This window comes from Cavenderia fasciculata (assembly GCF_000203815.1).
Source record: "Cavenderia fasciculata unplaced genomic scaffold Scf_EU5ZYIE01EUG8B-5, whole genome shotgun sequence".
In the NCBI taxonomy this organism is placed as follows: domain Eukaryota; phylum Evosea; class Eumycetozoa; order Acytosteliales; family Cavenderiaceae; genus Cavenderia; species Cavenderia fasciculata.
In genome coordinates, this window is record NW_004457642.1 from 79,971 (window position 1) to 106,598 (window position 26,628).

The 26,628-nt window shown below is 30.9% G+C and overlaps 15 protein-coding genes across 15 annotated transcripts; 3 read left to right on the forward strand and 12 right to left on the reverse strand.

Annotated features, from left to right (window-relative positions):
• Positions 1-71: 71 nt before the first annotated feature.
• On the reverse strand, positions 72-1,484 carry DFA_09490 (uncharacterized protein; the record flags this gene model as incomplete). Its single annotated transcript, XM_004352094.1, has 2 exons — positions 72-972; positions 1,435-1,484. The coding sequence occupies 2 exons, from the start codon at positions 1,482-1,484 to the stop codon at positions 72-74; spliced, it is 951 nt and encodes a 316-aa protein (XP_004352146.1).
• A 915-nt stretch (positions 1,485-2,399) lies between these two features.
• Positions 2,400-3,273, reverse strand: DFA_09491 (uncharacterized protein; the record flags this gene model as incomplete). The annotated part of the gene is made up of 2 exons (XM_004352095.1): positions 2,400-2,453; positions 2,503-3,273. 2 exons carry the CDS (start codon positions 3,271-3,273, stop codon positions 2,400-2,402), a joined length of 825 nt encoding a protein of 274 aa, XP_004352147.1.
• A 128-nt stretch (positions 3,274-3,401) lies between these two features.
• On the reverse strand, positions 3,402-4,487 carry DFA_09492 (uncharacterized protein; the record flags this gene model as incomplete). Its single annotated transcript, XM_004352096.1, has 3 exons — positions 3,402-3,611; positions 3,675-3,798; positions 3,868-4,487. 3 exons carry the CDS (start codon positions 4,485-4,487, stop codon positions 3,402-3,404), a joined length of 954 nt encoding a protein of 317 aa, XP_004352148.1.
• A 400-nt stretch (positions 4,488-4,887) lies between these two features.
• DFA_09493 (uncharacterized protein) lies at positions 4,888-5,364 on the forward strand (the record flags this gene model as incomplete). The annotated part of the gene is made up of 2 exons (XM_004352097.1): positions 4,888-5,011; positions 5,114-5,364. 2 exons carry the CDS (start codon positions 4,888-4,890, stop codon positions 5,362-5,364), a joined length of 375 nt encoding a protein of 124 aa, XP_004352149.1.
• A 57-nt stretch (positions 5,365-5,421) lies between these two features.
• Positions 5,422-8,910, reverse strand: DFA_09494 (ENTH/VHS domain-containing protein; the record flags this gene model as incomplete). Its single annotated transcript, XM_004352098.1, has 8 exons — positions 5,422-6,419; positions 6,495-6,861; positions 6,940-7,263; positions 7,345-7,542; positions 7,934-7,973; positions 8,051-8,073; positions 8,233-8,682; positions 8,803-8,910. The coding sequence occupies 8 exons, from the start codon at positions 8,908-8,910 to the stop codon at positions 5,422-5,424; spliced, it is 2,508 nt and encodes an 835-aa protein (XP_004352150.1).
• A 255-nt stretch (positions 8,911-9,165) lies between these two features.
• On the reverse strand, positions 9,166-11,894 carry DFA_09495 (uncharacterized protein; the record flags this gene model as incomplete). The annotated part of the gene is made up of 6 exons (XM_004352099.1): positions 9,166-9,484; positions 9,568-9,754; positions 9,828-10,044; positions 10,132-10,328; positions 10,426-11,386; positions 11,883-11,894. 6 exons carry the CDS (start codon positions 11,892-11,894, stop codon positions 9,166-9,168), a joined length of 1,893 nt encoding a protein of 630 aa, XP_004352151.1.
• Positions 11,895-12,147: 253 nt separating this feature from the next.
• Positions 12,148-13,565, forward strand: DFA_09496 (amidohydrolase 2 family protein; the record flags this gene model as incomplete). The annotated part of the gene is made up of 2 exons (XM_004352100.1): positions 12,148-12,387; positions 12,516-13,565. The coding sequence occupies 2 exons, from the start codon at positions 12,148-12,150 to the stop codon at positions 13,563-13,565; spliced, it is 1,290 nt and encodes a 429-aa protein (XP_004352152.1).
• A 130-nt stretch (positions 13,566-13,695) lies between these two features.
• dtymk (thymidylate kinase) lies at positions 13,696-14,414 on the reverse strand (the record flags this gene model as incomplete). Its single annotated transcript, XM_004352101.1, has 2 exons — positions 13,696-14,192; positions 14,267-14,414. 2 exons carry the CDS (start codon positions 14,412-14,414, stop codon positions 13,696-13,698), a joined length of 645 nt encoding a protein of 214 aa, XP_004352153.1.
• Positions 14,415-14,682: 268 nt separating this feature from the next.
• DFA_09498 (uncharacterized protein) lies at positions 14,683-16,789 on the reverse strand (the record flags this gene model as incomplete). The annotated part of the gene is made up of 4 exons (XM_004352102.1): positions 14,683-15,023; positions 15,118-15,407; positions 15,497-15,636; positions 15,725-16,789. The coding sequence occupies 4 exons, from the start codon at positions 16,787-16,789 to the stop codon at positions 14,683-14,685; spliced, it is 1,836 nt and encodes a 611-aa protein (XP_004352154.1).
• Positions 16,790-17,062: 273 nt separating this feature from the next.
• Positions 17,063-18,445, reverse strand: DFA_09499 (uncharacterized protein; the record flags this gene model as incomplete). Its single annotated transcript, XM_004352103.1, has 1 exon — positions 17,063-18,445. One exon carries the CDS (start codon positions 18,443-18,445, stop codon positions 17,063-17,065), a length of 1,383 nt encoding a protein of 460 aa, XP_004352155.1.
• Positions 18,446-18,563: 118 nt separating this feature from the next.
• On the reverse strand, positions 18,564-19,524 carry DFA_09500 (glycosyltransferase; the record flags this gene model as incomplete). The annotated part of the gene is made up of 3 exons (XM_004352104.1): positions 18,564-18,974; positions 19,088-19,298; positions 19,379-19,524. 3 exons carry the CDS (start codon positions 19,522-19,524, stop codon positions 18,564-18,566), a joined length of 768 nt encoding a protein of 255 aa, XP_004352156.1.
• A 280-nt stretch (positions 19,525-19,804) lies between these two features.
• Positions 19,805-21,510, reverse strand: DFA_09501 (uncharacterized protein; the record flags this gene model as incomplete). The annotated part of the gene is made up of 2 exons (XM_004352105.1): positions 19,805-20,028; positions 20,127-21,510. 2 exons carry the CDS (start codon positions 21,508-21,510, stop codon positions 19,805-19,807), a joined length of 1,608 nt encoding a protein of 535 aa, XP_004352157.1.
• A 698-nt stretch (positions 21,511-22,208) lies between these two features.
• DFA_09502 (uncharacterized protein) lies at positions 22,209-23,787 on the reverse strand (the record flags this gene model as incomplete). The annotated part of the gene is made up of 5 exons (XM_004352106.1): positions 22,209-22,371; positions 22,450-22,559; positions 22,588-22,946; positions 23,013-23,105; positions 23,727-23,787. 5 exons carry the CDS (start codon positions 23,785-23,787, stop codon positions 22,209-22,211), a joined length of 786 nt encoding a protein of 261 aa, XP_004352158.1.
• A 422-nt stretch (positions 23,788-24,209) lies between these two features.
• On the forward strand, positions 24,210-24,945 carry rps3 (40S ribosomal protein S3; the record flags this gene model as incomplete). The annotated part of the gene is made up of 2 exons (XM_004352107.1): positions 24,210-24,248; positions 24,325-24,945. The coding sequence occupies 2 exons, from the start codon at positions 24,210-24,212 to the stop codon at positions 24,943-24,945; spliced, it is 660 nt and encodes a 219-aa protein (XP_004352159.1).
• Positions 24,946-25,240: 295 nt separating this feature from the next.
• On the reverse strand, positions 25,241-26,577 carry DFA_09504 (uncharacterized protein; the record flags this gene model as incomplete). Its single annotated transcript, XM_004352108.1, has 4 exons — positions 25,241-25,502; positions 25,577-25,894; positions 25,971-26,287; positions 26,383-26,577. The coding sequence occupies 4 exons, from the start codon at positions 26,575-26,577 to the stop codon at positions 25,241-25,243; spliced, it is 1,092 nt and encodes a 363-aa protein (XP_004352160.1).
• Positions 26,578-26,628: the final 51 nt, after the last annotated feature.

Sequence of the window (26,628 nt, forward strand, 5' to 3'; positions counted from 1 at the left end):
ATTTTAAATGAAATTGAAATTCATGATGAAGATCTTCATCTTTTCAAATTGCCATTTTATTATTATTATTTTTAATTAATTATATCTATTTTTCTTTGACGAATGGTTGGAGTAAGGTTTTTTTGTGCATATTTAAGAATATCATTTGTATCATTATTATTATTATTATGATCGTTAACATTATTATTATTATTGATTGGTGGTGGTGCCATTTCATTAAAAATATTATTATTATTAACATTATTATTATTATTGTGAAGATTGTGTTTCCAAAAATTAGATATTGATAATTTAAATTTAGTAATTATAAATGGTAATATATCATTCCATTCCAATTCAACAGATGAAGTAACATATAAATGAAGCATTTCAATCCACAGAGACCAACTATCACTTTGTATTTTATCTTGTATCGTTTTCCTCTCTTGACTTGGGAAATACCAATACCTAACCAATGTATTAATTACACAAAATACGATACTCCTAAAGTTAAAAGCCATGAAAAGAATTGATTTAGTATTTAATAAATTATTAATAAATGGATTTCTTATAAATTTCTTTTCATGTACATACCAAGGTAATAAATTAAGTTTAGCTTGAAATTCAAGATTAATATTATTAACCATTTTATTAATTTGAATACAAAATAAAATACCTTGTGATGCAATAAAGAAATAAGGACCTAATATATAATAAGCTTTTTCTTTGTATAAATAGGAAACTAGAAATGTTGAAATGGTCAATATAGGTCTTATAAACTTTTCCAAACGATAAATGAATTGAATCCTTTGGAATTTCCAAGCCAATGTCATGATCACCATAAAAGTACCCATTTTACACCATACTCCATTGATAACTAGAGTACCAATCAGTATTAATTGATTGTATGGAAATGGGTATTCTCTAACTTGATATCCTACTGTTTGAAATGGATAAATATATAGAAATGCCAATACCCTAACATTTAACAATCTGTATTATTTATTAAAATTGAATTTTGTAAAGAAAAAAAGTATCCAATCGATTTTGATATTCCTTTCTTTTTGAACAATCTATTTAAAAACAATGATAATCTAATATTAAATCTATAGGTTAGAAATATATATATAATTAATCTAAACCATGAAAATAAATGAAAATATATTATAAATAACATATGGTAAATAAATAGTTGACTATTTAATTAAATATTTATATAATTTTGGTCTCTAGACTTGAAAATATACAACAAAAAAAAAAAAAAGTATAACTACTACTTTTTTTTCTTTTTCTTTTTTTTTATCATAATAATGATTTTCTATTTCTTTGTAAATTGCATCATATGAGGTTGATGAGATATAATTGGTTGATTAAAAAGAGTACCATCCTCCTCCAAAATAATCAAATGGAGAGAAGTGAAATTTTCCACAACTGGATCAAAGAACACTTGATTACTTCTGAGGCATTGACCATCTTCTTATCAATGTTAATACACAAAATACCATATATCTAAATATAGAAAGAAAAGGGTGAATAATTAAATGTATCATATAGAATAATTCATCATCATCATCTTGATGTTCAAATACTTTGAAAGAGTTGATTATTTTGATTCAAAAATTTCATGATTTCTTTGTGGAGCTTGTTTGTTGTTTAGAATTACACAAAATAGAATCAATTGAATGGAGATGAATATAGTTGGTGTAAGAATACATTATCGATTAGACTGTTGGTACTTTTTATCTGTATCACCATCTCTTATGTATTTAGAGTTCATATTATTTAATTTCTTGCCAGGACTTAAATTTGCCTTGTTCGATGATCTAACAACACCAATATTCTTTATAATGTTCTCTCACTACCAACTATAATACTAACTACTGATATATATATATCTCTCTCTCTTTCTATTTATTAAACTAGAAAACAATAAATTTATTTAAAAATTTGAGATGAATACCCGATTGGTAATGTCTCTTTTGATTTTGTTATAGGCAATATGATCATGATTTTTGTATTGAAAATCAAATTGATGGCTCGGACATAGATTCAAGGTTGTCGCACATCATGTCTACTGATGATTGAAGAAAAGGTTTTGGATCTCCATTTTGTATTGAGTAGATTTGAAAAAGATACTCCATTCTATGCAACTTAGGGAAGACTGGAGGTACATGTCTAGATCTTGCCAAGAGAAGCATTAAGATGAGTCTACCAAGACGTCCATTCCCATCATGAAAGGGATGGATATGGAGAAATATTGAATAGAATTTGAGTGCAAAGACAACTGGATGTAAAGTAGGGTTCTTTTCCTCCTCATGCAAAAGTTTGTGCTCATTAGGGATGGAACTTCTACAGGATAAGGGTAAATGGTATTATAAAACCCATGGGCTTGGATGATGCCTTTTCTATATTCCCCAACCTTATTTTGTGCAGTTTTGCCGTTCTGTGTTAGAGACAGACTGAGTGTTAGTATTCTATCAAAGAAAATTTGATTATTTTTATTTTATTTTTTTTAATACATACAATAGAAACGGATTGGGGGTCATCATCATCAACTAATAAACTGTGGATGCTTTTAACCTTTTCCTCTGTTAAACCATCTATTTTGAGAATCGTCTTTTGAGCGACAATGTTTCTGCAAAACATTGTCACCTCTTCTGGTGTACTCTTTAAGCTTGGATTCTCTTGAATGACTCTATCGACCAATGTTGGGATATCTACACAAGGAAAAGATACTATTTCAGATTTAATCGACTCGTAGATGGATTTACTGGTACTTGGGGTGAGGGTATAGCCTTCTATTTGAACAGATTGATGGGATACTGCAGAGTTGTAAGAATCACTAAAAAATAACTCGTCGAATAAGAAATCAGAAAGCTCATCTACTGCTTTCAGATTGTCTTTGTTGAATTTGCTCCATTCGATTTCCTTTGACAAGTCGAATGCATTGTGATGATTCGTCCACAGATCTCCACTTTGAGTTAGCTTGGTGTACTCTTTGGTTTTTTTTTGTAAATGTTGAAGTGGTCTAGTATAAATTGTATCCAAAAGTGACTTTCTTGATTCAATTGTTCCCTTGAAGGAATCGTCTCTGTCAGACCATGGAACACCAACAAAGGTTTTTTGTGAAAAAAAACGATTGTACATCAAGGCGAGAACGTTGGTGTTGCTGGTATCGCGATTGTAAACTACTTTTAATGAAGTTGATTTAAATCGAGTTAACTGAAGGAGGGAAGTAGGGGTAGTAAGAACAGCAGAAGAAGATGTTCTTCTGAGTAATTGGTTGTGGATCATAATTAAAAGTATAATATATATATATATATATATTTAAAAGGAAAGATGAAACAATGAGTACGACTTATAATTTAATTACAAGTAGCTGCATGCATTTGCTACCTTTATTTTCTTTTTCTTTTTTTTTGTCATAATAATGATTTTCTATTTCTTTGTAAATTTTTAGCAGCATATTGCATTATATGAGGCTGATCAGATATAATTGGTTGATTATAAAGAGTGTCATCCTCCTCATCCTCCTCCAAAATTTCATTTCCATTTTCATCCATTGGTTCATCACTTTGCTCGGGAGGTGGAAGAGGTACAGGTGAAGGAGGAGGAGGGACGACCACCTTTTTCTTTTTAAAAAATGAAGGGATAAAACGTGACCAATCAAGTTGAATAGAAGTACTAGAATATACATGAACCATTTCCAAAATCATTGCCCATGTATCACTATAAATTTTGTAATTAAGTGTTCTTTGATCTAATTGTGGCATTGACCATCTTCTTATCAATGTTAATATAACACAAAATACCATATATCTAAAAGATAGAAAGAAAGGGGTGAATAAATATATCATATAGTATAATTCATCTTGATGATTCAAATACTTTGGAAGAGTTGATAATTTTGATTCAAAAATTTCATGATTTCTTTGTGGAGCTTGTTTGTTGTTTAGAATGACACAAAATAGAATCAATTGAATGGAGATGAAAATCGTTGGTGTAAGAATATAATATGATGTATCTCTAAATACATAAGAGATGATGATACAGATAAAAAGCACCAATGGTCTAATCAACCTTTCATAACGAACCAACAAAAAGCATTCAAATAGCCAACCCAAAGATATAAATGTACAAAATGCACCTATATCACACCAAACTAGTGTAATAGCTACCGTACCAATATGAATCATATTTATGTATAATGATGGATACTGTAAAACATGGTATCCTGCCATTTGAAGTGGATAGATTAAACAAAAACATATTAACCTTGAAACCAACATCACTGTATTTAACATTAAAGTTGAATTTTGTAATTCAAACAATGATGACAATACATTCTTGATTCTCTGATAAATTGAAAGATTGTTTCTAGATCTATTAAACAATCCAATCAATTCAATGACATAGTTGATTGAAATATTGATAAATATATAAACTAACCATGAATGAATTAATATTCTAATAATTGAAAAGATTTGAAAATATATTAAAAATATCATAACTCGAGTAGAGATAGAGATATTATATATATATATATATATAGAGATAGAGAAATTAAGAAAAATGAACTTGTAAATTCAAGTTTTAAACACTTTTATTTGCTAGAACCTAATGAATTTGACAACCTTTCAATGGAGCAAGATGAATATTTAATTATTTTAATTTTTTGAAGCTACTTAACTATTCTTGTCGAGATGACATCTCATAAATTGGTACGTGGTTCACTCTCAAACCATTCACATAAATAATTAACAAATAATAATAATGTGTTAAAAATTTTTGAGGTTCCAAAAAAGAACTCTGGGTGGTCCAAAAACCATACCAGTGTTAAATTGATTGGAGTATTGAAAACGATTATTTTATTTACATATGAAAATGTTGGTCTTAATAATAAAATTAATGAAACATCAATTGGATCATTTCATATTGAAAATATTTGTAACATTACAACTAGTCACAATGAAAGCGTCAACAACTATTACTATCATGACAGATGAAGGACTTTCAAAAGTAAATGGTCTAGGTATGTAAAAAGTTTGGATGGACTATTTAAAATCTCTCTCTCTCTCTCTTTTATATTGACTAAAATGTTTCATTGTATTTAACATATTTGGTGCATTATTAGCACAGATAAAACCACCCCAGATTGTGTCTAGATATGGAGAGTACAATATTGAATTTGAAAGTTCTCCTATATCACTTAGAGGAGCAGACTTTTGGAATAAAAAAGTTGTACCAGTGATATCGGCATATTTGGAACGCGGTGGAAGAAGGTATTTTCTCCCAAAAGGATCCGTTCATTGTGAGTCAAATGATTCTTATCTTTTAGTTAGAATGGTTTTCTCTGAACCTCCAATGTATCCCTTACCATTATAAACAAAATATATATATATGAAACAAATAAATAGATAATATCTATTTATTAAGTTTAAATTATTTTTTCATTTTCTTATTTTTAAATACTTGACCAATTCTATCTTGAACTGGATCTAAATTAATATTGACAAGATTATTACTATTTGATTTGATGACTCGTTCTTTTCTCATTTTTCTTTTTTTCTTTTCTTCTTTTTCCAATTCAATCATTTTCAACCAATCTGGATCTTGAACAAATTCCTCGGTTGGATACCCCTCGTCATCACGATCGACAATGAGACCGTGGAATGGACAAATACGAAGATCCCGTCTTGGACACAATCCACCACCTTTTGCAAGTTGATGTTTACACTGTCGATGTATTTGTGTTGGTGGTTCATAGACTGTAGACATTTGATTGAGTGACGAGAAATGTTGAATAGAGATGGTTGGTTCTATATTGGATTCTCCAAGGAACCGATGTTCAATCTCCAAACCCTTGTGCAGACTAACCTCTTTTTTACCCCAATGCATCAACATTGGATGTGTTTGAACTACTGGTGCACGTGCATACAAATCATCAATCGTTTCTCCATCTGGTAAATCCTCCAATTTTGGTGGTTCAATATCAACTCCATAATAATGTTTATGATATTTCATTGGTGATGATGTTGAATCAAAAGAAGTATTTGATTCATTTTGATATTCTACCAATGACTCTTCTTCTTCATCTTGTTCTTCTTGATTATTATCACCTGGTTGATACATTTCCATTTCAATTAAATTTCCATCATCATCATACATTTCTCCATCATCATTTTCTTTTTCCTTTCTCGGAGGATCAGGATAAATAGGAGTAATCTTCATATCATTACATCTTGATTGAATATTATTAATGTTTGCTTGAATATCAATCACTCTTCTTAGATAATTTCTATATGCCTGTGTCTCCTCTCTTGGTACATCATACTTTATCAAAGTATTATACCAATCATTAATAATTAGATTTTGTTGTTTATCAACTTCTGCCAAATCTTTACCAATCTTTTCTTTTAAATTTAAATCAATTTCTTGATCTAAAAAAATAAAAACAATTAATAAATTAATAAATATTATCTTTTTTTTTTTCTTTTTTCTTTTTTTACACTTACTATTAACAATATCATTTACTTCATTTGTATCCAATGTTACTTCAATTGAATATGATGTACTACCAAAACCACCTTGTCTTAAAATATCATTTATATCTTCATGTCTATTATTATTATTATTATTATTATTTGTTGTACTTGTAGTACTTGTCGTAGAGGTCATCTCGGTTTCATCCAAATCATCATCATCTTCTTCTTTTTCCTCTTCCTGATTATCAAATAAATCATCAAAATTATTTGTACTTGGGATAATACTAGTTAAAGATTTTTCAATTTGATCCAATAAATCTTGTAGTTTCTTTAAAACTGGTTGAAATTCTTGAACTAATTGATTATATTTAATTTTTAATAATTGTTGTGTTTTTCTCTAAAAAATAGAAATAAAAGATTAAAAAGTAAATAAATGTTCTCTATCTCTTTTTTTTATATTTTCTTTTTCTTTTACTTTTCTTTCTTGTTCTTGAATTTCTCTTTGATTTAAAGTTTCAATTCTTTCAGGAAACTTTAATTTTAAACTATTTTTTAGATAATTGTAACCAACACGAAGATGAGAGTAATGTTCACCAAAAGATTCATTCCATTTCTCTACGTATTCCAGTGCCTTTTGTTTCATGTAGATGGCAGTTTGAGCAGGTGGAGGTAAATGCTTAGTTGCATCGGTACCAATAGCATACTCAAACACCATCGATAATTCATTACATATCAATTCTCTAAAATATTTTGATCTTAAAAATAATTCATTTATCATATTTAATGATGATAATCTAACCTATAAAAGAAAAAAGATAAGATAAGATTAATACACCTATCTATCTCTATCTTTTATATCTATCTTTTATCTATCTTTTACTTGACAATGTTTATATTTTAACTTTTCAATCAATAGATCATAAGCACATTTAACAAATAGGTTTGAAGGTTTAACCAATAGTTTGATTGCTGTTGCATGTTCTTTTGAAAGATCTAGACTACCCGTTTTAGTAGCATCATTGATTAAATCTGCTATGTTTCTTCTAACATTTATATCCATCCAAATAAATAAATATATCTATATGTTATATATATCTATCTCTTTTCTCTTTTTTACAATGATTCAAAAAAAACAAAAGAACTCAATTTATAAATTAAAAATTTCAAGAAGATAGATTTCAAAAGATGGAAACTTAATTTATTTTAAAGGTTCACAAATTATTCATATTATTATCTCTCTCTCTCTCTCCACCTCACAAGTGGGTTAAATCAATTGGTATGAACTCAGCTGAATAGGTGTGACCCCTCAACCATACTAAATTTTTATGAGAAAAAGTACAACTATACCAAACTATATGATCAAAAGGAATGATAATAACTATACCTAAATTTCATTAAAAACAAAATGAATTATATCCAAACAGACAAAATACAAACATTGATCGTATGATATAAAAAATAGATCAAACTATATCAATTTGATCCATATTTCTATCATACTCTCTGATACTATATTTTTAATATGGTTGGAATTTCACAGCGGCACTGTTACTATCCCCTCTCTCTATGAGCTAACACCCCCCTACCAAAACTCTATTTTTGATTCATTCTATTATTAAATTATTTTCCTTTGATTTAATAATTAAATCATTTAATTTAGATAGATAGTTAGTTTTATAGTCTTATAATCTTATTTAGATTTTAAATTAATTATATTATATATTTTAGATTTTAAATAAAATATTGTTGTTTATTGAATCTTAAATACTCTATAACCAACAACTTGAGTATAATCATAAGATACTCTTTGGAAACCTGGATCGTTGACATAGATGGTAGTGGCGAGTGATGGGTCACTGTCGGTACCAGTGGCGAGTACAAAATGACCACCATTGTCAACATTGAGAATGACGATAATGTCTTGTTCGGCGAGCATTGTGGCAACCTCTGACATTGTGAAATCGGTGCCGTTGTAGAGTGGACCTACCCAATCAACGTTGAGTGGTGAAATGAGTGGGATTTGACTCTCGATCAAATCGCTGTTAGAGTTGTATCCTTGGTTACCCAACAACCATTGATTGAGTGATGCTGGTGTCGATAACTGACCATCAATCAATACTCCCTTGCCTGCCAATGACATTGAAATCGATGACATTAAACAACCAACTTGACAAATAGTAGTACCAATCATTTCATTATTTGCCCATCTAGAGTCACACTAAAAAATAGAAAAGTAATAGTAGAGTAAAGTAAAGTAAAGAGGGGTATAGTTAGAAAAAAAGAGTAGTAGAGAAAAAAAGAGTAGCCTACAAAGATAATAATACAACAAACTACTTACTTGTTTATAAAGTGGGTATCCTCCATATGGAACGACAGGGGTGGAATATACAGTTGAAAAGACTGATACTAAACAAAAGAATAATACTAATACACTAAATCTATACATGTTTTTTTTTAAAATACAACAAACAATAATTGTTAACTTGCAACGAAATGAATTGAATGAATCTCATCACCTCGCACCCAATGCTGTGCAATCCCGACTTTTCAAATGAAGATCTTTTTTAAAAGTTTTTTTTCAATTTAAATTTGATTAATAGTTTCAATTCAATTTCCCATGTCAATTTCAAAAAACCAACCAACAATTAATTAAGTTAATTAATAATATATATATAATTATTATATTTCAATTTGGAATGATTTATTCATCATCATCGTCATCATCATCATCTATATCTTCTTCAAAATATAATTGATCATTGTCATCGTAATCGTCACCATCATCATCGTCTATTTGATTTCGAGCACTTTCCTCTGCCAATGCCTTTTCATATTCCATTTTTGCGAATCGATTCCAATCACTCATCGATTGATCTGAAAACGGTACCGACTCTTTTGTTTCTTGAATAAAGAATTTGGTAGTATTAAATAATATATTATAAAGGTATCCTGCCAATTTGGAATTTTTTAAATCCAATAACGTTATTTTCTCTAAATTGTTTGGTTTTATCATATCTAATCTAAAGAAAAGAAATTAAAAAAAGTAAGTAAATAAATTAAGATTATATATATATATATATATATATATTTCTTTTCTATTTACATTTGACATAATAAATCAATAAATATTGGTGGTTCTAAATTTAAACTATCTAATCTTTCTTTTTGATCATCATAGAAAAATTCCATTTCATGAAAACTTAGTATACCATCATGATCAAAATCCAAACATTTAAACCAATATTCAATTGATGTATTATTTGTTTTATCTTCTTCTGATAATATAAACCCTAAGAATTAAAAAATAATTAAATATTAATATTAATTAATTCTCTCTCTCTCTCCTTCTCTCTCTTTACATACAAACAAAATTTTTATAAGATAATTTTGAACCATAGTATCTTGGATCTTCAGTAAATACAGGAGATTCTATAATTCTTGAAACTATTTTATCGGTTAAACTGAAATTAGAATATCTAGACAAATCAGATGCTCCAATATAAAGGTCATGATCAGTATCCAATTCCCAAAATTTACAATAAATAACATAAAAATGTTCATATGAAAAGTATTCCAAATGCTAAATAATAAATAGAAAATAAATTATTAATTATTATTATTATTTTCTTATTCTCTTTTTTTTTTTGTTTTTTTGTTTTTTTTTTACCTTATTAATATCAGGTTCTACATCTAATAAACAAAGTGATTTGATAAAATTATTATTTTTTAAATCAGTAACTGTTATTCTTCCTTTTTGTTTACTATTTATATAAAATATTCTAACAATCACAGTCTCTGTATATCTTTCTTGAAATTCTGGTGTATTTTTTAAAAAGTCCAATCCTGGATGAATTTCAAGTAATGCTATAAAATAGAAAATAGAATTAAATATAAATAATTTGATTGGTTGATTGATTGATTGTGATTATTTCTTTTTCTTTTTTGTTTCTTTTTCTTTTACTTTTTACAAATATTATAAAATCATCATAACTTAGATAAGTAGAAGATTTTGATTTTCTTAATACATTGAATAATATTTCTTCTGTTTCTTTGCCAAAAATATTATCTTTCCAAAACTTTCCAAACTCTTGAAATGATTGATTGAGTGATGAAGCAGTCATTTGTTTAAATAACAATCGAATGACTATACGTGGTAAATTATACAATTCTTTTAAAAGAGATTCAAAGTCATCGTAGGATTGAATTTGATTCGATGCAAACTTGTCATATCGATTCTTGATCTTGGCCAAATCACTATCCATTTTCATTGTTGTTTCGTTGGACGTTGGTGGTGATTTGTAGAATGGTGGTATCTTTATAATAACACTTGGTTCTCTTTTATAAACCTTTCTTTCAGGTTCTTGACTATTTTCATCGTCATCATTTCGACTTTGTTCGTCATTATCATATGATGTTCGTTTATATGATGAAGTAGATATTGACGTCGTCAGTGTTGACGTTGACGTTGACGTTGATTGATTAATACTATTATTATCATGTGTTATATTTGTTACAGGTGGTGGTGAATGATCATGATCATTCTTTACATAAATCATTTCAACTTTTATATTATTATTATTAGTATTATCTTGTTGTTGTTGTTGTTGTTGATTGACAATTGATATATTTGAAAGATTGGTTGTAGTATCTATTGTTATAGGTGTTATATTATCACTACCACTGCTACTACTACTACTACTTTCAATTGCAGTTGTAGTATTTGTAGTAGTTGTCGGAGTTGAAGAAGAGATTGAAGAAGAGTAATTTAGTCCATTTAACAAATCACCAATATATTGAACCGACTCTGTCTTTGAAAGCCATGTAAGAAACAATTCATTCAACTTGACCTTTGCACTAATGATATTGCCATCAGTCGGTGGTGATCTTTCTTGTATATTAAACATATCAAAACTACTACTATACTATTATTATTATTATTATTATTATTATTATCTCTGTATGTCTATCTGTATCTGTATATATATATATATATATATATGTTTATCCTATACTATAGTGTTATAATTATTTTTCTCTTTCTTTGAAATAATTGATGATTCTTTTTTTTCTTTGTCCAAGAGAGCTAGCGTTGCTGCTGTCCAACTTGAAAAAAACAAATTAATTAAACCTTTTTACAAATAAATAAATAAATAAAGAGGAGAGGGTGTGGTTCAGAGATGATTGAAAGAGTGAGAGAGAGTAAAACAGACAGAGAATGATTGATTGAAATGAAATGAATGAATGAATGTATGTTGTATTGTATGTATTATGAGATCGGTGAAAGATTGGGATTAGGGCATGTATGATGATGATGGGTTGTAAATCAGATTGAAATCTCATTTTGGGTGGTATGTGATTGGTCGAGCCTGTCCGATTAAAAAAAAAAAAAAAAGAAAGTTGTCACGGCTGATCACATACAATTTGTACCATGCATTTACTGCCGATGAACAACCAACTTGATCAGTTTATTGAAGGTTTATCATTAAGAAGGAAGACGTCATTCATTCATTCATTCATTCATTCATTTATTTATCCTCTCTTTCTTTTTTGTTACTATTTGTACAACTACTGTCCTTCCTTCCTCTCCTTCTTGTCATTTTTGTTATATATATTTTTTTTTAATATTTTATTTTTTTGGTCGAACCATCGAACTCATCTTTTCTGTGTTTTAGAGAATCAAATAATGGAAGCAAACATGAATGACCATCATTTAAGTTCTACAAATAATAATAACAGTCATAATAGTAGTACTAATAATAATAATAATAGTAATAATGTAGAAGTATTAAATGAACAACTATACAAATATATTCAAGACATTAAATGTATCGATCATCACTGTCACAATATATTGGATGAACCTGGTATATTTCAATTACCATTGATATCATCAATGTGTGAAGCCAATTTAGAACAAGATTTAGTATTTAGAAATCAATCAACTGTAAGCCTGTACAAAAGAAAGAAGAATAAGAAGATGAAACAAGAAGTTATATAACTTGTTTATTTCTTTCCCCTCTTACTTATTTTCTATTTTTTTTCTAATTTTAGAATTCATTAACATTTAAAAGAACATTGAAGGAACTATCACAATTATTATCAACAAGTACAAATAATGTGGAAGAGATTGAAAAGAAAAGAGAAGAGTTGGGAGTTGAACAATTAACATCGATTTGTTTTGAAAAGGCAAAGATTGAAGCAATTATTTTGGATGATGCTTTTGAATTTAAATACAATGGAAAAAACTTGCCAATGAATGATTGGCAATGGCATACAAAGTATACAAAGGTGTATCGTGTCATTCGTGTTGAAACGGTGGTTGAGAAATGTATAGTTCAAGCTAAAAAAGATGGTTCATGTTGGGACAAATTCTTGAATCATGTTGTCAAAGAATTGACAATCGAGAATAATGGTGTCGATGGACCAGAGAATCATAGACAAGTGATTGGATATAAATCAATTCTAGCGTATAGAACTGGTTTAAAGGTTGATGAATGGTCATTGGAAACTGTCATACAAGAATATAATACTATTCAAAAAGAACTTAGTCCCGATGTACAGACCTATCGTCTCATGTCAAAACCATTGATTGACTTTTTCCTACAATTAACAATGAAAATCTCTGCTCAACATAAACCACATCCACTTCCAGTACAAATTCATACAGGCTTTGGTGATAGTGATGTTGACTTGATTCTAGCCAATCCTCTACACCTCAAACCTGTTATTGCGGCATATCCAACTGTTCCCATTACCTTGCTGCACTGCTCGTACCCGTATACACGCGAAGCAGCCTTTTTAACGTGGGTCTATCCCAACGTATACGTCGATATTGGTTTGGCAATCCCCTCGCTCAGTATCGCCGGTATGCGTCAGGCACTCTCCTCTCTTCTCGAATTGGCACCGATCGATAAAATCCTCTACAGTTCCGACTCGCATCACATTCCAGAAATTTACTATCTAGCTAGTCATTGGTCTAGAACTCTCCTATACCAACTTTTTATCGAATCTATCAATCAACAGGAAATCAATCATCAAGAGGCAACTTTATTTGTTGATAAAATATTTAGATTAAATTGTTTAAAATTATATAATATCTAAAAAAAAAAAAAACAAATCAAATCAAATCAAATCAAATAATTTTATAGAATCTAATCAAATAAAACATAATAATATATTATATATTATATATTATCTATCTTTTTTTTTTTCTTTTAAATTTTGTACATTTTTAATTTATATAATTAATTGGTTTATCAATTAATTGATTGATTTCTGTTTTGATAATATTATTAATTTCATTTGAAACTGTATCAATGTCACGATTAGCATTGATTACTTTCCAAGATGGTTTGATTAAATGTTGTTCATAGATTTGTTTGATTTTGTTTTGAAAGTCAACCTTTTCATAACGTTCTGTACCGTATTCACCTCGCAGTGTTGCATCTTCTGTAGTCATCTTTAGATAGATGACTAGATCTGGTTCGGGTAGACCCTTTTCACAGTTGAAACACCAATCTACATCGATTCCCTTGGCAGCAGTATAAGCTACACCCGAATAAGAGTATCTATCTACAACAATCGATGTACCACTATTTAACAATTTCATCAAATTATCCTTTGCTTCCCATCTATTGGCTGCATACAATAAATGTATTGCTCTATCATCCAATTGTGTTGTATTTTGAAGATATCCATTTATAATTGATCCAGTTGGTGTTGTTCTATCTAAAATAATAGAATAGAAAAGAATAAAACATTAATAAAGAGTTCTTTAAAGCTATATTTGATCCATGTCGTACCTGGGAAACGTAATACTTTAGCATCCAATTGTAAACCATTCTTTAAATAATCACCTAATTTTTGAACTTGAGTTGATTTGCCTACTCTATCTGCACCTTCAAACAAGATAAATAATCCTCTTTTCATATTCTTCTTTTCTTCTTCCATTTATATATACAAGTTATTAATATATAATGTTTATGTAATATATCTTATCTTTACTTTAATCAACCAACCCTCTCTAGATGTACTTACACTTTTTTGAACTTTGAAAAAAAAATGGGAGGGAAAAAAGGTTGTGTAAAATCCAAAGATGACCAAGGACAACAAATCATGATTATATAATATAATATAATATAATATTACTTTTGTTGTTATTTAATTAATTATTTATTTTTAGGAGATTTATTTATTTATTTAGATTTGTGATTTATGTTTATCTTTTTTTATTGACACGCTTGGATTTACCTGGACGACCCTTTGGATTCTTTTTGTGAGAATCTTTTCTTTGTTGAAGGGCCTTGCGAACATCTTCCGAGTTTCTAGATGTCTTGAAATCTCTAAAGTCATTGGCAGATTCTTGATCATTATTTTTGTTCTTTTTGCCACCAAAACCAAACTTTTCATCCTTGGCTAATCTCTTTTGACCCTTCTTTTTCAAATCTTCGGTACCAGTTCTCTTTCTCTTATTCTTGTCAGTTGTTCCATTTCTTTGTTCATTATAAATATTATCATAATCCAAATCAACACTAAAATCATCTCCTTCAGTACGAGTGGCTAGATAGATAGATAGATAGAACAATATATTGTTAGTAAAATTATTTAATAAATACTTTTTTTAAAACCATTTTTCTTCTATTTCTTATCTTACTCTTTCTCCAATTTTTGACAGCATTCATATTCTTTGATTTTTCAACCTCACGTTCCTTTTGTTTCTCGACTTGTAATTGTTTACCGTATTTCTTGACTTGACGTTTATGTCTGATCATTTCTGCAGTTTCAATTCTCTTTTTGTGTTCGAGTAGATTGGCCTTTACCTTTTGCATATGATAATCAGTCTTTACCATCTCGGCAAAAAAGTCTGGCTTTCTTTGAATATGTAATCCATTCTCTTTACATAATTTTTCACAAATTTCAACAGTTTCAACACTTTGTTTATAGCTAAAATAGTAAATAGAAAAAGGAAATTAATAATTAAATAAATAAATATTACTTGGATTATTATTTTCTTTTTTTTTTGTTTAACATACAAAGCAGCTTCTCTTTCAAAATCATCATGAACATCTTTAACACCTAATGGAATCTTTGAAGTGAGTTGTAAAGTATGTACCCATGGAGTAATTCCAGCTGATGTAAGTTTAAATTCATTTAACTTTTGTAAAATACCCTCCTAATAGAAATATAAAAGAATAATAATAAAAGAATTAATGGTTAATATATGTTATAATAATATTATATTTTCTTTCGTTTAAACATACAGAATCATTAATAAGATATTTTTGATTTTGTTCGACGGTGACAAGAGAGTTTTCAGCTTGTTTCTTTTCATGGGCCTCGTCTTCGAGATCAGATGTTTCCATGGTTTCTTCGTGTTCTTCCAACTCTCTCAATGGTGGGGCTGGTTTTTTCTTTGGTTCTGATTTTTGTTGTTTGAGGATATCCTTGATGTTGGCAACACCTTCAAATGAATTACCTGAAATCTCTACATCATATTGAAGTCTTTTCTTTGGTCTAACAATCTCTGGCATTTCTCCATAGTCAAATTCATCTTCCTCTTCCTCTTCTTCTTCTTCTTCTTCTTCCTCTTCGTCTTCGTCGTCATCTTCTTGAGCATCGACAAATTCATCATCTTCATCTTCACCCATTAATTCGGAAAACAAGTCATTGGCATCAGTTTCAGCCATATCATCAGCAACCTTGGCAAGTAATTCTTCATTGTCCATTTCCAATTCTTCTTCTTCATCGTCTTCCTCCAATTCTTCATCTTCATCATCATCTTGACCATCATCTTGTAAGATTGATTCATCACCTTCTTGATAAATTTCATCTTCATCTTCTTCTTCCTCTTCAGATTCATAGTCTTCGTCATCTTCGTCGTCTTCATCATCATCATCATCTTGTAATTCTTCCAATTCTTGTTGATTGATTTCCTCGTCATCATCTTGTTCATCGATTTCAACGGCTTGACCTTCTTCGTCATCGTCAAAGTCGATAACATCGTCACCGTCATCGGTCAAATCGTCCTCGTCAAAGTCACTCTCGTCATCTTCGTCGTTGTTTTCAATCATCTCTTTGAGTAATCTCTTTAGCTCGTTTTCATCTTCAATCTTTGGTAATGGTTGTTTCTTTTGTTTAGCTGCAACTGTTGGTTCAACTGCAACCTTCTTATTATTATTATTATTCTTTACAGCAACATTTTTGTTATTATTAACATTATTATTCTTGTTAGTATTATTCTTGTTATTATTATTGTTGTTGGTTTTCTTTGGTGATTGTTGAACCTGTTGTTGTTGAGCTTTCTTGTTCTTGTTATAGTTTCCCATTTTATACTACTACTCTCTTTTATAATTGTATATATATATAAATATGTTGTTGATATAGATTAGAATTAGGGGATGAGAACACAGATAGATAACAAACAAAGTCGCACGTTTAATAAAGAGACAGAAAAAAAAAACGACCGAATCTCGTGAATTAATTTTTTTAATTTTGTTTTTCTTTTTTTTCAAAACGACAAAAACCCAAAGTAGGAAGTACTTTACCTACTTTTTCAATCTTTTTTTTTAAATGTACATTATATTGATTGATATATTTATTTAGATTGATTTGATTTGATTTGATTTTTCCTTTTCCTTTTCCTTTTCAAATTCTAATAATTTATCATCAAGAGCTTTTGAAATTTGTGGAGTAGTTGGAATATTTTTTTGTTGAATGTCGGTCAATACGAGGTCAAGGTCTTTTTGGGATCTGGACCAACCAATACGACGTGGGATATTCCATGTTTCAAGATCTAGTTCAGTCATGACTGAACATGGGAATTCTTCACAGAGTGGGTCTGGATGGAGATAGGGAGAGTTTCGAAGACGACCAAAGAATTCGAGTCCAGACAACTTTTCGAGTGTTGCCAATGATACTTCATAATCCTCTAGTTTGGCAGTTGAAGGGATTGGTTCATTTGGTACCATGAATGCTCCAACAACCAATTTACTCTTTTCCGTACCATTACCATTACTCTTTTCTTTGTCTTGAAGTTGTTGATCTAGTGTCTTTTCAGCAAGGATTACTTTAAATAAATGGGTTGGTACTGCTACATTATTTTCTCCAATCACTTCATGTTTGAGATAACGACGTTCTTTTTTCTTTGGGAATCTTGCACCTGGTGTGTCTACTACACCTGGGATTGGCTCGACCAAGTTTGGTACATAGACGGGTCCAGAAACAACAGTGACGTTGTCAAAATGTTTGGCCAAGTCAGACTTGCAAAACACCTCTAATCTGTACCAGAAATTAACGTTGTTTTGGAGGTCTTGTGGTACTATATTTGAATTGAGTAAAAAGGTTTGGTTCATGGCCAATTGGTTGTACATTTGCATGTCTCCAGCTGGAACCATGTGACCTCTCGACCACCCGCTACCGAGGTAGTCTTTGTTGTTGGCACGGTTGAGCATAGAAATGTGGGGAGTGTTGTTGTTGAACCCAGATTTCTTACGATCACTCGTCTTTGGTTTATCTTGGTGATCGCCACGCTCGATAAGTTGTATCACCCAGTTGGGCACACGACGCTCAGCATTTGTGCTAACAATAAACTGATCGTAGAACCATAGGTTTGCATTACTAGGCAGTCCATACTGCATCAATTGTGCGTGGATTGGTGCTGTTGGACGAGGTGACCCGTGCTCGGCAGGCATCCCGTCAAAGCGGTCCACTCCATACATTGACCGATAGTATGCCAACTCGTCGATCGTCTCTTGATTCTTTTGAACCATCACGCTTGTCCGACTATTCAACTCTGTCACTTGTCTCAACATGTCGTCAGTCTTTTGAATGTGTGTCTTTGTCACATCGATCTGTCTCTGCAGTTCATCCTCCAACTGCTCGGTATACAGTATATTCTCTCTTAGATACCATGCTGCTGGTAGGGTTACACCTGCTGCTGCAACCGTTGCAACTACCAATTTACCTATTCTTGTACCTATCATAGAAACATACAAATAATACAATCAATCGATCTTCATCATGACCTCTCCTCTCTTTACGCAAATTTAATTTAAAATATTTATTTTTTTTTTTCTTTTTTTAGAAACATATATACTCTATTTAGATATCAAAGAATAAAGTCATAACACCTTTAAGATAACCAACGATTTCACCAGAATCCAAATTAGATACACCATAGATTCTATCGACAAAGGTGATTGGGACTTCACCAATCTTGTAGTTGAATTGGTTTGCGCGAACCATCATTTCCATTTGGAAGACGTATCCCTTTGACTTGTTGACCGATATCAATTTCTCCAAGACATCTTTTCTATACAATCTAAATGAACCTGTCAAATCAGATACACCTGGTGTCAAGAATACTGTGGCAATGTAGTTGGCAACACGACTAGTAAGCTTTCTATAGAAATTCCATCCATATACACCTCCACCCGATTGATAACGTGTACCTGTTACAATCTCACACTTTAATTTCTTTTGTCTCTCAATAAATTGTGGAATGAATTTTGGCTAAAGTAGATAGATAGATAGATAGAGACAGTATAGTTATTAGTACTACTTTCTATATATTATATATATATATATAGTAGGGATTCTTTATTTTTTGTTTGAAAAAATATTACATGATGAGAAAGATCGGCATCCATTAGAATGATCCAATTACCAGTAGCCTTTTTAATACCATCCATGTATGCAGAACCTAGACCCATCTTTCCTGGACGTGGAAGAATCTTTATCTTTTCTTCACCATATATTTTTTGAAGTTGTTGTGCTACTTGTAATGTACCATCTGGACTGTTATCTTCAACGATAACTACTTCATAATCTATAAAACTAATATTATATATATCTGTCAATATATATACACTCTTGTATGTATCTATCTATCTATGTTTAATCTCTAGTCTTCTTACTTCTTTTCTAATTCACTATCAATCAAGTAAATGATGATGGGAAGATTATCAGATTCATTATAGGTTGGGAGGATGATTGTGTACTTGTCATCACCCTTCTTTGATGATGATGAAGAGGATGAAGATGATGCTTTTCTACTTGTCATTCTATAAATATAATAAATATAAATATAAAAGATCTTAAACAACAACTATTGCAACAATCAGATGCGACGAACAGATGGAGATAGTGCTCTCTCTCTCCCACCGAACTTCACTCTTTTTTTTTTTTTTTTTTTTTTTTTGCAAAGTACAAAATTTATTGAATTATGGTATGGAACTACTTGTAGTGTATTAGGGAATGGAACTTGTATTATAATACATGAGGAAGTTGGAATTGTTGGCTGGCTGATCATCCCACTGCAATGGAGTAACTTTACTCCTTTTTTAATTTTTTAAACTTTGGTTGAGTGGCAGCTTTTTGGATTTTGTTTTGATCTGTAATTTGCTTTCCCTTGCTTTGGCGATATCCATAAATAGTTTAACAATTTTAGTCAACGCTGCTCCATTGGGGAGTTTATCAATTAATGTAGTGAAGATGGATTTATCACCAGTCTTGGTCGCTTGATTGGCCCAAACATCAACTGGAGTATAATATAATTTTGGTGAACCTAAAAATAAATTAAATTGATTGTGTTGTGAGTATTTTAGTAAATTATTATATTATAATATAATATTATATTATATTTATATTATTATTATTTAATACCTTGAATTGGATCGGCATTTAGAGTAACATTTGGATCAGAGAATGCTAAAAAGTAAAGTCCACATTTCTTATTGATTGTGGCATCTCTGGTATCGTAGATGGATTGTAGGGTATCAGAGTGATTTCTGATGATGTGATAGGGTAGATCCAAATAGTGGGAACCTGCAGGTCTTCTTGTATAGTATGTCATGAGAATGACCTTTTTGGTGGTTATATCTGGAAACCTGATATTCAGCATCAGAGGACATTGTGGATTTCCAGTTGGAATAAGTTTGATACAGTGGTTGAGAGCAACCATTTGTCGACAGATGAGGAATCGGACCACCAATCTAGACTCTTGATTGATCCAATTGACCGACTCGTCTTGAAAGAATTCATCAATCTTGTTGGTTGGAACAGATAACAAATCATCCTTTGTATGTCTACCATATCGATACATGTACAGAAATAGAATGTATTGGAATCCCACAGCATGTGCCAATGTAGTAAGCCCGAATGGAAAGACGTATTTGGTATACATGTATCCAAATAAATGCAAAACATCGATATCCTCTTTTTTAATGTTGGTTGATATCTGTTGAACAGATATTGATCGAGATGTTGTAGTGGTAGAAGTGGTAGAAGTGGTAGAAGTGGTAGAGGTGGTAGAGGTGGAAGTGGATGGATTTGAAGCACTTCCTGAACGACTTTTTGTTGATTCAGATACAGAAGATGAATCAGAGTCAGAGGACGAATCAGAGTCAGAGTCGGAAGATGAATCAGAGTCAGAGGACGAATCAGAGGACGAATCAGAGGATGACTTGGATGAAGATCTATATGTAGATATACGATCGGTAACTTGTTGAATTGATTTGAACATATTTTCAGACTTTTGAGCCAATGGACTGTTCTTGCAAATGAGGGTATATTTGATATCATTGTATAAGATGGACACACCTTTGGTTTCGGCAAAGACATCCACTTGTGCTGGCATTCTGGTTAGTATGAGTTCAACGTGACCCTGTACCTCTTGTTCCAATCGATCCATATCGACTTTTCTATCAGCTAAAGTAGTAGTAGTAGAAAAAAGATATTGATTGTTGGGGATATAAATATATATGTATGTATATGTTTGTTTAGTACTATAAGCGCTTTGATAATTACGATGATTTTTTATAGAACAATAGATAATGTTGGGGAAAGGGTCAATGATAAAACCTTGATAGAGATTGTGTAACAAGGCTCCTTCAAACTTGTAGAGATTAAATCTACCATGATCCTCTAACAGTTCTAGTAGACTATTAAAAGTATTGGTTGAAATAGCACTGTACAAGCTCCAGGGACTGCTCTTAGTATTATCGGTTGTTCGAACCAATACTTTTGTAAATTCAACTACCTCTTCCATTATAATGATTGATTGTATGTATGATATAAAGAATGAGTTTATGGAGAGAGTGATACGAATGAATCGTCTTTGAGGCTGTTGGTGACAAGAAGAAGAAGATAATGAAGAATAGGATTATTACTTCTTTCAAAGGTGTTAACAACTATTCTAGTGGAAAGACCTGTTCGAACAAAAGAGTGAGAGGGTGATGCACAGAGATAACCTATTGCGCTTTGTTCAGCGAATCGATTTTGTTGTTTTGTGATCGAGACGGTTTAAGCACCCATGCATCCACCTCTAGAGCCAAGAGAGATCATTCTTGTTGCATTCTTGTTAACGTGTTGTTGAATAGATTATTTGTATGTTTTGATGTGAACTAAAACTTCAGACTGCAAACTCAAAGAACATACAAAAAAAAAATGGAAAAGATTAATTTATTGGTCGTGTCTAGGTTGGTTGTGCTTGCTTGTGAACATTATTGGAATGGCTAGTGTGAATAAAGATTTGAATAGTAGTAGATAAAAACAAAAGAAGAATGGAAACAGTGAATATGTATGTACAAATTTGAGGTGCAATTATATATAATTATTGATATTGATTCGTGGTGTGTCTGTGAATTTGTAATGGAATAGAGAGTGATGAAATGAGATTGGAATGGAAAGAGTGGAATGAGAGAAAATAATGAAATGGTTGGGATTACTACAACCTGGTTGTTGTAATTATATGACATTTGGTTGGAGTGGTACAACTATGGTATAGTCTCGTTGAGTCCAATACCAAAATTTGTCGGACATTTGTGAATGGTCGTCAACCTGTCCATTGATTTCAAAATCCTCGTTGTAGAATTGTGCCAATCGAGAAATATCTAATAAAGATAATAAACTATAGATAATAATGTAAATATTAATATGATGTGTGAAATCAATTGAAAAAGGCTGTGTTTTGTATTAAAGTACATACTCTATACGGAGTGGAAAGAAATTTGGAGTTGCACCCAATTTGGCTTCTCTTGGTGGTGGTGAACCCATGTCGTTTGGGAACCAATCAAACATACCGTTACCAGGAACCGACTTGGCTAAGACGATCGATGTTATCAACAGCGAATCTTGTGTTGCGTGCTCGACGTTCAGTGTTTGACAATCTAACTGATATTCTTGATATATCTTGGTAGATTTGTGGAATCAAATTAAGAGTTGGAATTATTTGATTCATTTCGTTGCTGGTGGTGGTATTGTTGTTGTTGTTGTTGTTGTTGTTGTTGTTATTGAGAGCATCTACACTGTTGCTCAATGTGACCATCGAATTGTGGAGGTTTGCGATATTGTTATTCATTGCCTCGATATTTTCGTTCATTTCCACCATATTGTTGTTCATTGTCATCATATTGTTGTTAATATTGGCCAAAGCTTGTGCTATTTCTGAGTTAACACCAATCAGAGGTTCATTGTCTCTTACAACTAAAGCAAAAGGGATATGTTAATAATAATGATAATAATGATAATAATAGGTTTGGATAATCATACTAGTTGAATAAATTTTGTGTAACTGAGCTCTTGATCTCTGGATTTCAATTTGAGGAACTGCCTCCTCCTCTATAAGTTCGAAATGATTCATCTCTATAGTTTAAAAAAGTTAAAGTTATTAATACACCGTCATCTAAGTTTTGTATTTTAACCAAACCATACCATTCTTTCTCTTTAAAAATAATACTTGATTTGATGCCGTGATGAGATTCTGTTGGGAAGTGAACTTCCATTTGTGATATATATATATAGATAGATAACTGATTGTTGTTGGAGGTATAACTAAACTACAAATATTACACTGAAAAAAAAAGTAAATGTATTTTAATAACTATTCGGAGGATGATGTTAATAAAAAATAAATTTAAATTTAAAATTAAAATTAAAATTAAAAATAAAAATAAAATTACCAAATATGGCGCCATCAGTATTGGTAAATATATATACTACGACCAACTATAAATTTTAGTGTAGTGTAGGGTGGAGACTTTAACTTGTTGTTACAGTTACAAGTCAATATATATTGGATCTAGTAGTAGAGTATGTGTCCCAGACAACATGACATTTGATCATCTATATCAACTCGACCAAAACAAGACACCACCAATAATATTATCCAGTCAAAGACAACACAGATCCTCTATCTAGTGGAAAATGTGATAAGATATCTTATACAAAGTAGTTGCCAGACACAGACAGACCAAATATACAAACCATTAGCAAATTTGACAACTTGCAACCCCATCAAAATGGTTAGACAATGATCATACTGCATTATTATCACCAACACAATCAATCATATGGTGATGCTGTTAGTAATTATTTGTAATCGATATGCGTGACTCAGTTCATGATCGTATCTATTCTGTTGGGATGGCTCTTCAACCATTTGTGTTGTATTATTTGTTGCTACTAGAACTTTCTACAATGTGCATAAAAATCTCTTTCTTTGTACATATTAGTATTGTTGAAAAGATAATAATAATAATGATACTCAGTCTACTCATTCGTTGTAATTTCTCTACCAAGCGATGCAAAAATTCTCGCTCGTCAAAAAGAGAATTTCAATTTTTTTGAATTAAATTTGTGTTCTTGTGCGCTTCTCAATGTCAGCTGATGTATACACCCCCTCCAAGAAAACGACTCTTTCCTTTTTTTACTCCCCGTTAGCTAGCATTACAGAGAGATATATCAACAATGTCACACACCACCAAGCAAATTTCAAAGAAGAGAAAGGTAAAGAGATAGATAGATGGATTGAGACTGATTGAGAAACATATAACTCATACGACTACTTTATATATCTTTTTAGTTCGTCGCCGATGGTGTCTTCCACGCTGAATTGAATGAATTGTTCACCCGTGAATTCAACAAGGATGAAGGTTACTCTGGAGTTGAATTGAAGCAAGGTCCAGCTTCAACTGAAATTACCATCCGTGCCTCCAAGACCCAAGCCATCGTTGGTGAAAACGCCCGTCGTGTTCACGAACTTTGCTCTTTGGTCCAAAAGAGATTCGGTTTCAAGGAAGGTGCCGTCACCATCTTTGCCGAGAAGGTCCAAAACCGTGGTCTCTGTGCCGTCGCTCAAGCCGAGTCACTCAAGATCAAGTTGTTGGCCGGTCTCCCAGTCAGACGTGCCTGTTACGCCATCCTCCACCAAGTCATGACCAAGGGTGCTAAGGGTTGTGAAGTCATCGTCTCTGGTAAGCTCCGTGCTCAAAGAGCCAAGAGCATGAAGTTCCGTGATGGTTACATGATCAAGTCCGGTCAACCAAGTCAACAATTCGTCGACTTTGCTGTCCGTCACGTTCTCCTCCGTCAAGGTACTTTGGGTGTCAAGGTCGCTATTATGTTGCCACACGACCCAACAGGAAAGAACGGTTGCACCATCCCACAACCAGATATTGTCATCATCAAGGATCCAGTCGAATAAACAAATTCGATACAACCCCAACAAACCCCCAAGTGAAATAAATAATTACTCTATCTATTTTCACTCTATCTATTTTCACTCTATCTATTTTCACTCTTGACAGGATTTCCATCCATTATTCTATTGTTTTCATCTACTACCATTCAAATCTTTATTCAGACTATCCGTTCCAATAATGTGTTTACTGTGACAAATAACAACCTAGACACGACCAATAAATTAATCTTTTCTTTGGTTGGAAATAGATAGTATTGATTGATTGATAAATTTACATATGATAATTTTATTTATTTATTTAATAATGAAAAGAAGGCATAGGAGGTTCAAATTTAAGGTCAATGATAAAACTTTTTGGTTCTGGTTGTTGTAGTGATTTTGGATCTACCTTTTTTTGGAAATAGATCAAATCATTCTCTTTGACCAATGATTGGTTTTCATAATTGATTTCATTAATCAATGCATTTACAATTTCAATTTGTCTAGATTCATTTGGTTTCTTCATTTTTGTTATATATTGTACTGCCAATGATAAATATGATAATGCATTTGAAAAGTTTCTAGAGAGAAAATAAAGTACAAATAAAATGGTTAAAAAATAATAATAATTTCTACTCTTTTTTTCTCTACATACTTTTCAAAAGCAAAATGTCTACCCATTTCCATCATTGTAATAGAATTATTTAGAGCTATATTTGTAGAAAGGAAATCTCTAAAATTCTTTGGTAGTTTTTTATAATTGTGAGAAGAGAGATCTTTGAAACAATTTTTAGACATTTCCATCTTGTGCCAAGCTTCACATGATATCTTTGAAATGATTGAATGTGATGTTTGTTGTTTCATTGCTTTTCTAACCGTTACACTATTACCAAGTGCAATACATAACAATGATAATCCAAGACTTGTATTTGATAAACATTCCAAATGAATATCTTCTGGTGGATTTGACCATCTAAGAAAAATTAAAAATAATATTAATATTTAATACTTTTTTGTTTGTTTTATATTATTTTCTTTTTTTTTTTTACCTTGGCAATTCAGTAGAATGAACAAAATCAAATATACCAGCAGCAGTTTTCAAATGATTAACCAAAACTTTAGCACTATCATCAAAATTTGATTCAGTAATTTGGTCATTGATTTCCGAAGCTCTATTGTAATGAGACATCCCATATACCATCAAAGTCATAATCAATTCATAACGTAATGAATAACCAGTCAAAAATGTTTTTGGTGATGTAAATGATGACCATGTAAATGATAATTGTTCATTTAATCTAATTGATCCATTATCTTCAACTGATAGTATAACTCCATATAAATCTTTTAAATATTTTTCACTTGCCTAGAAAACAAACAAATAGAAAATAGAAAAGATATTAGTATAATTAATAATATATATATATATATTATTATCTTTTATTCTTTTTCTTTACATACATTAATAATAGAAGAAGGGGAACTCTTTTCAATAACAATAATCAATTCATTTCTAGAGAGTGAAGATTGTGAAAGTGAACTTGCAAAGTCTGGTGTTGTCGATCTAATGATCTTTTCAAATTGTAATCTTTTACTATGAGGTATATCAAATCTACCCATATAAATCTTTAATGGTAATAAACTTGTATCATTCATTTCAACTCTTTAATATTAATATTACAACTTGTATCTAAGAAAATAAATAAA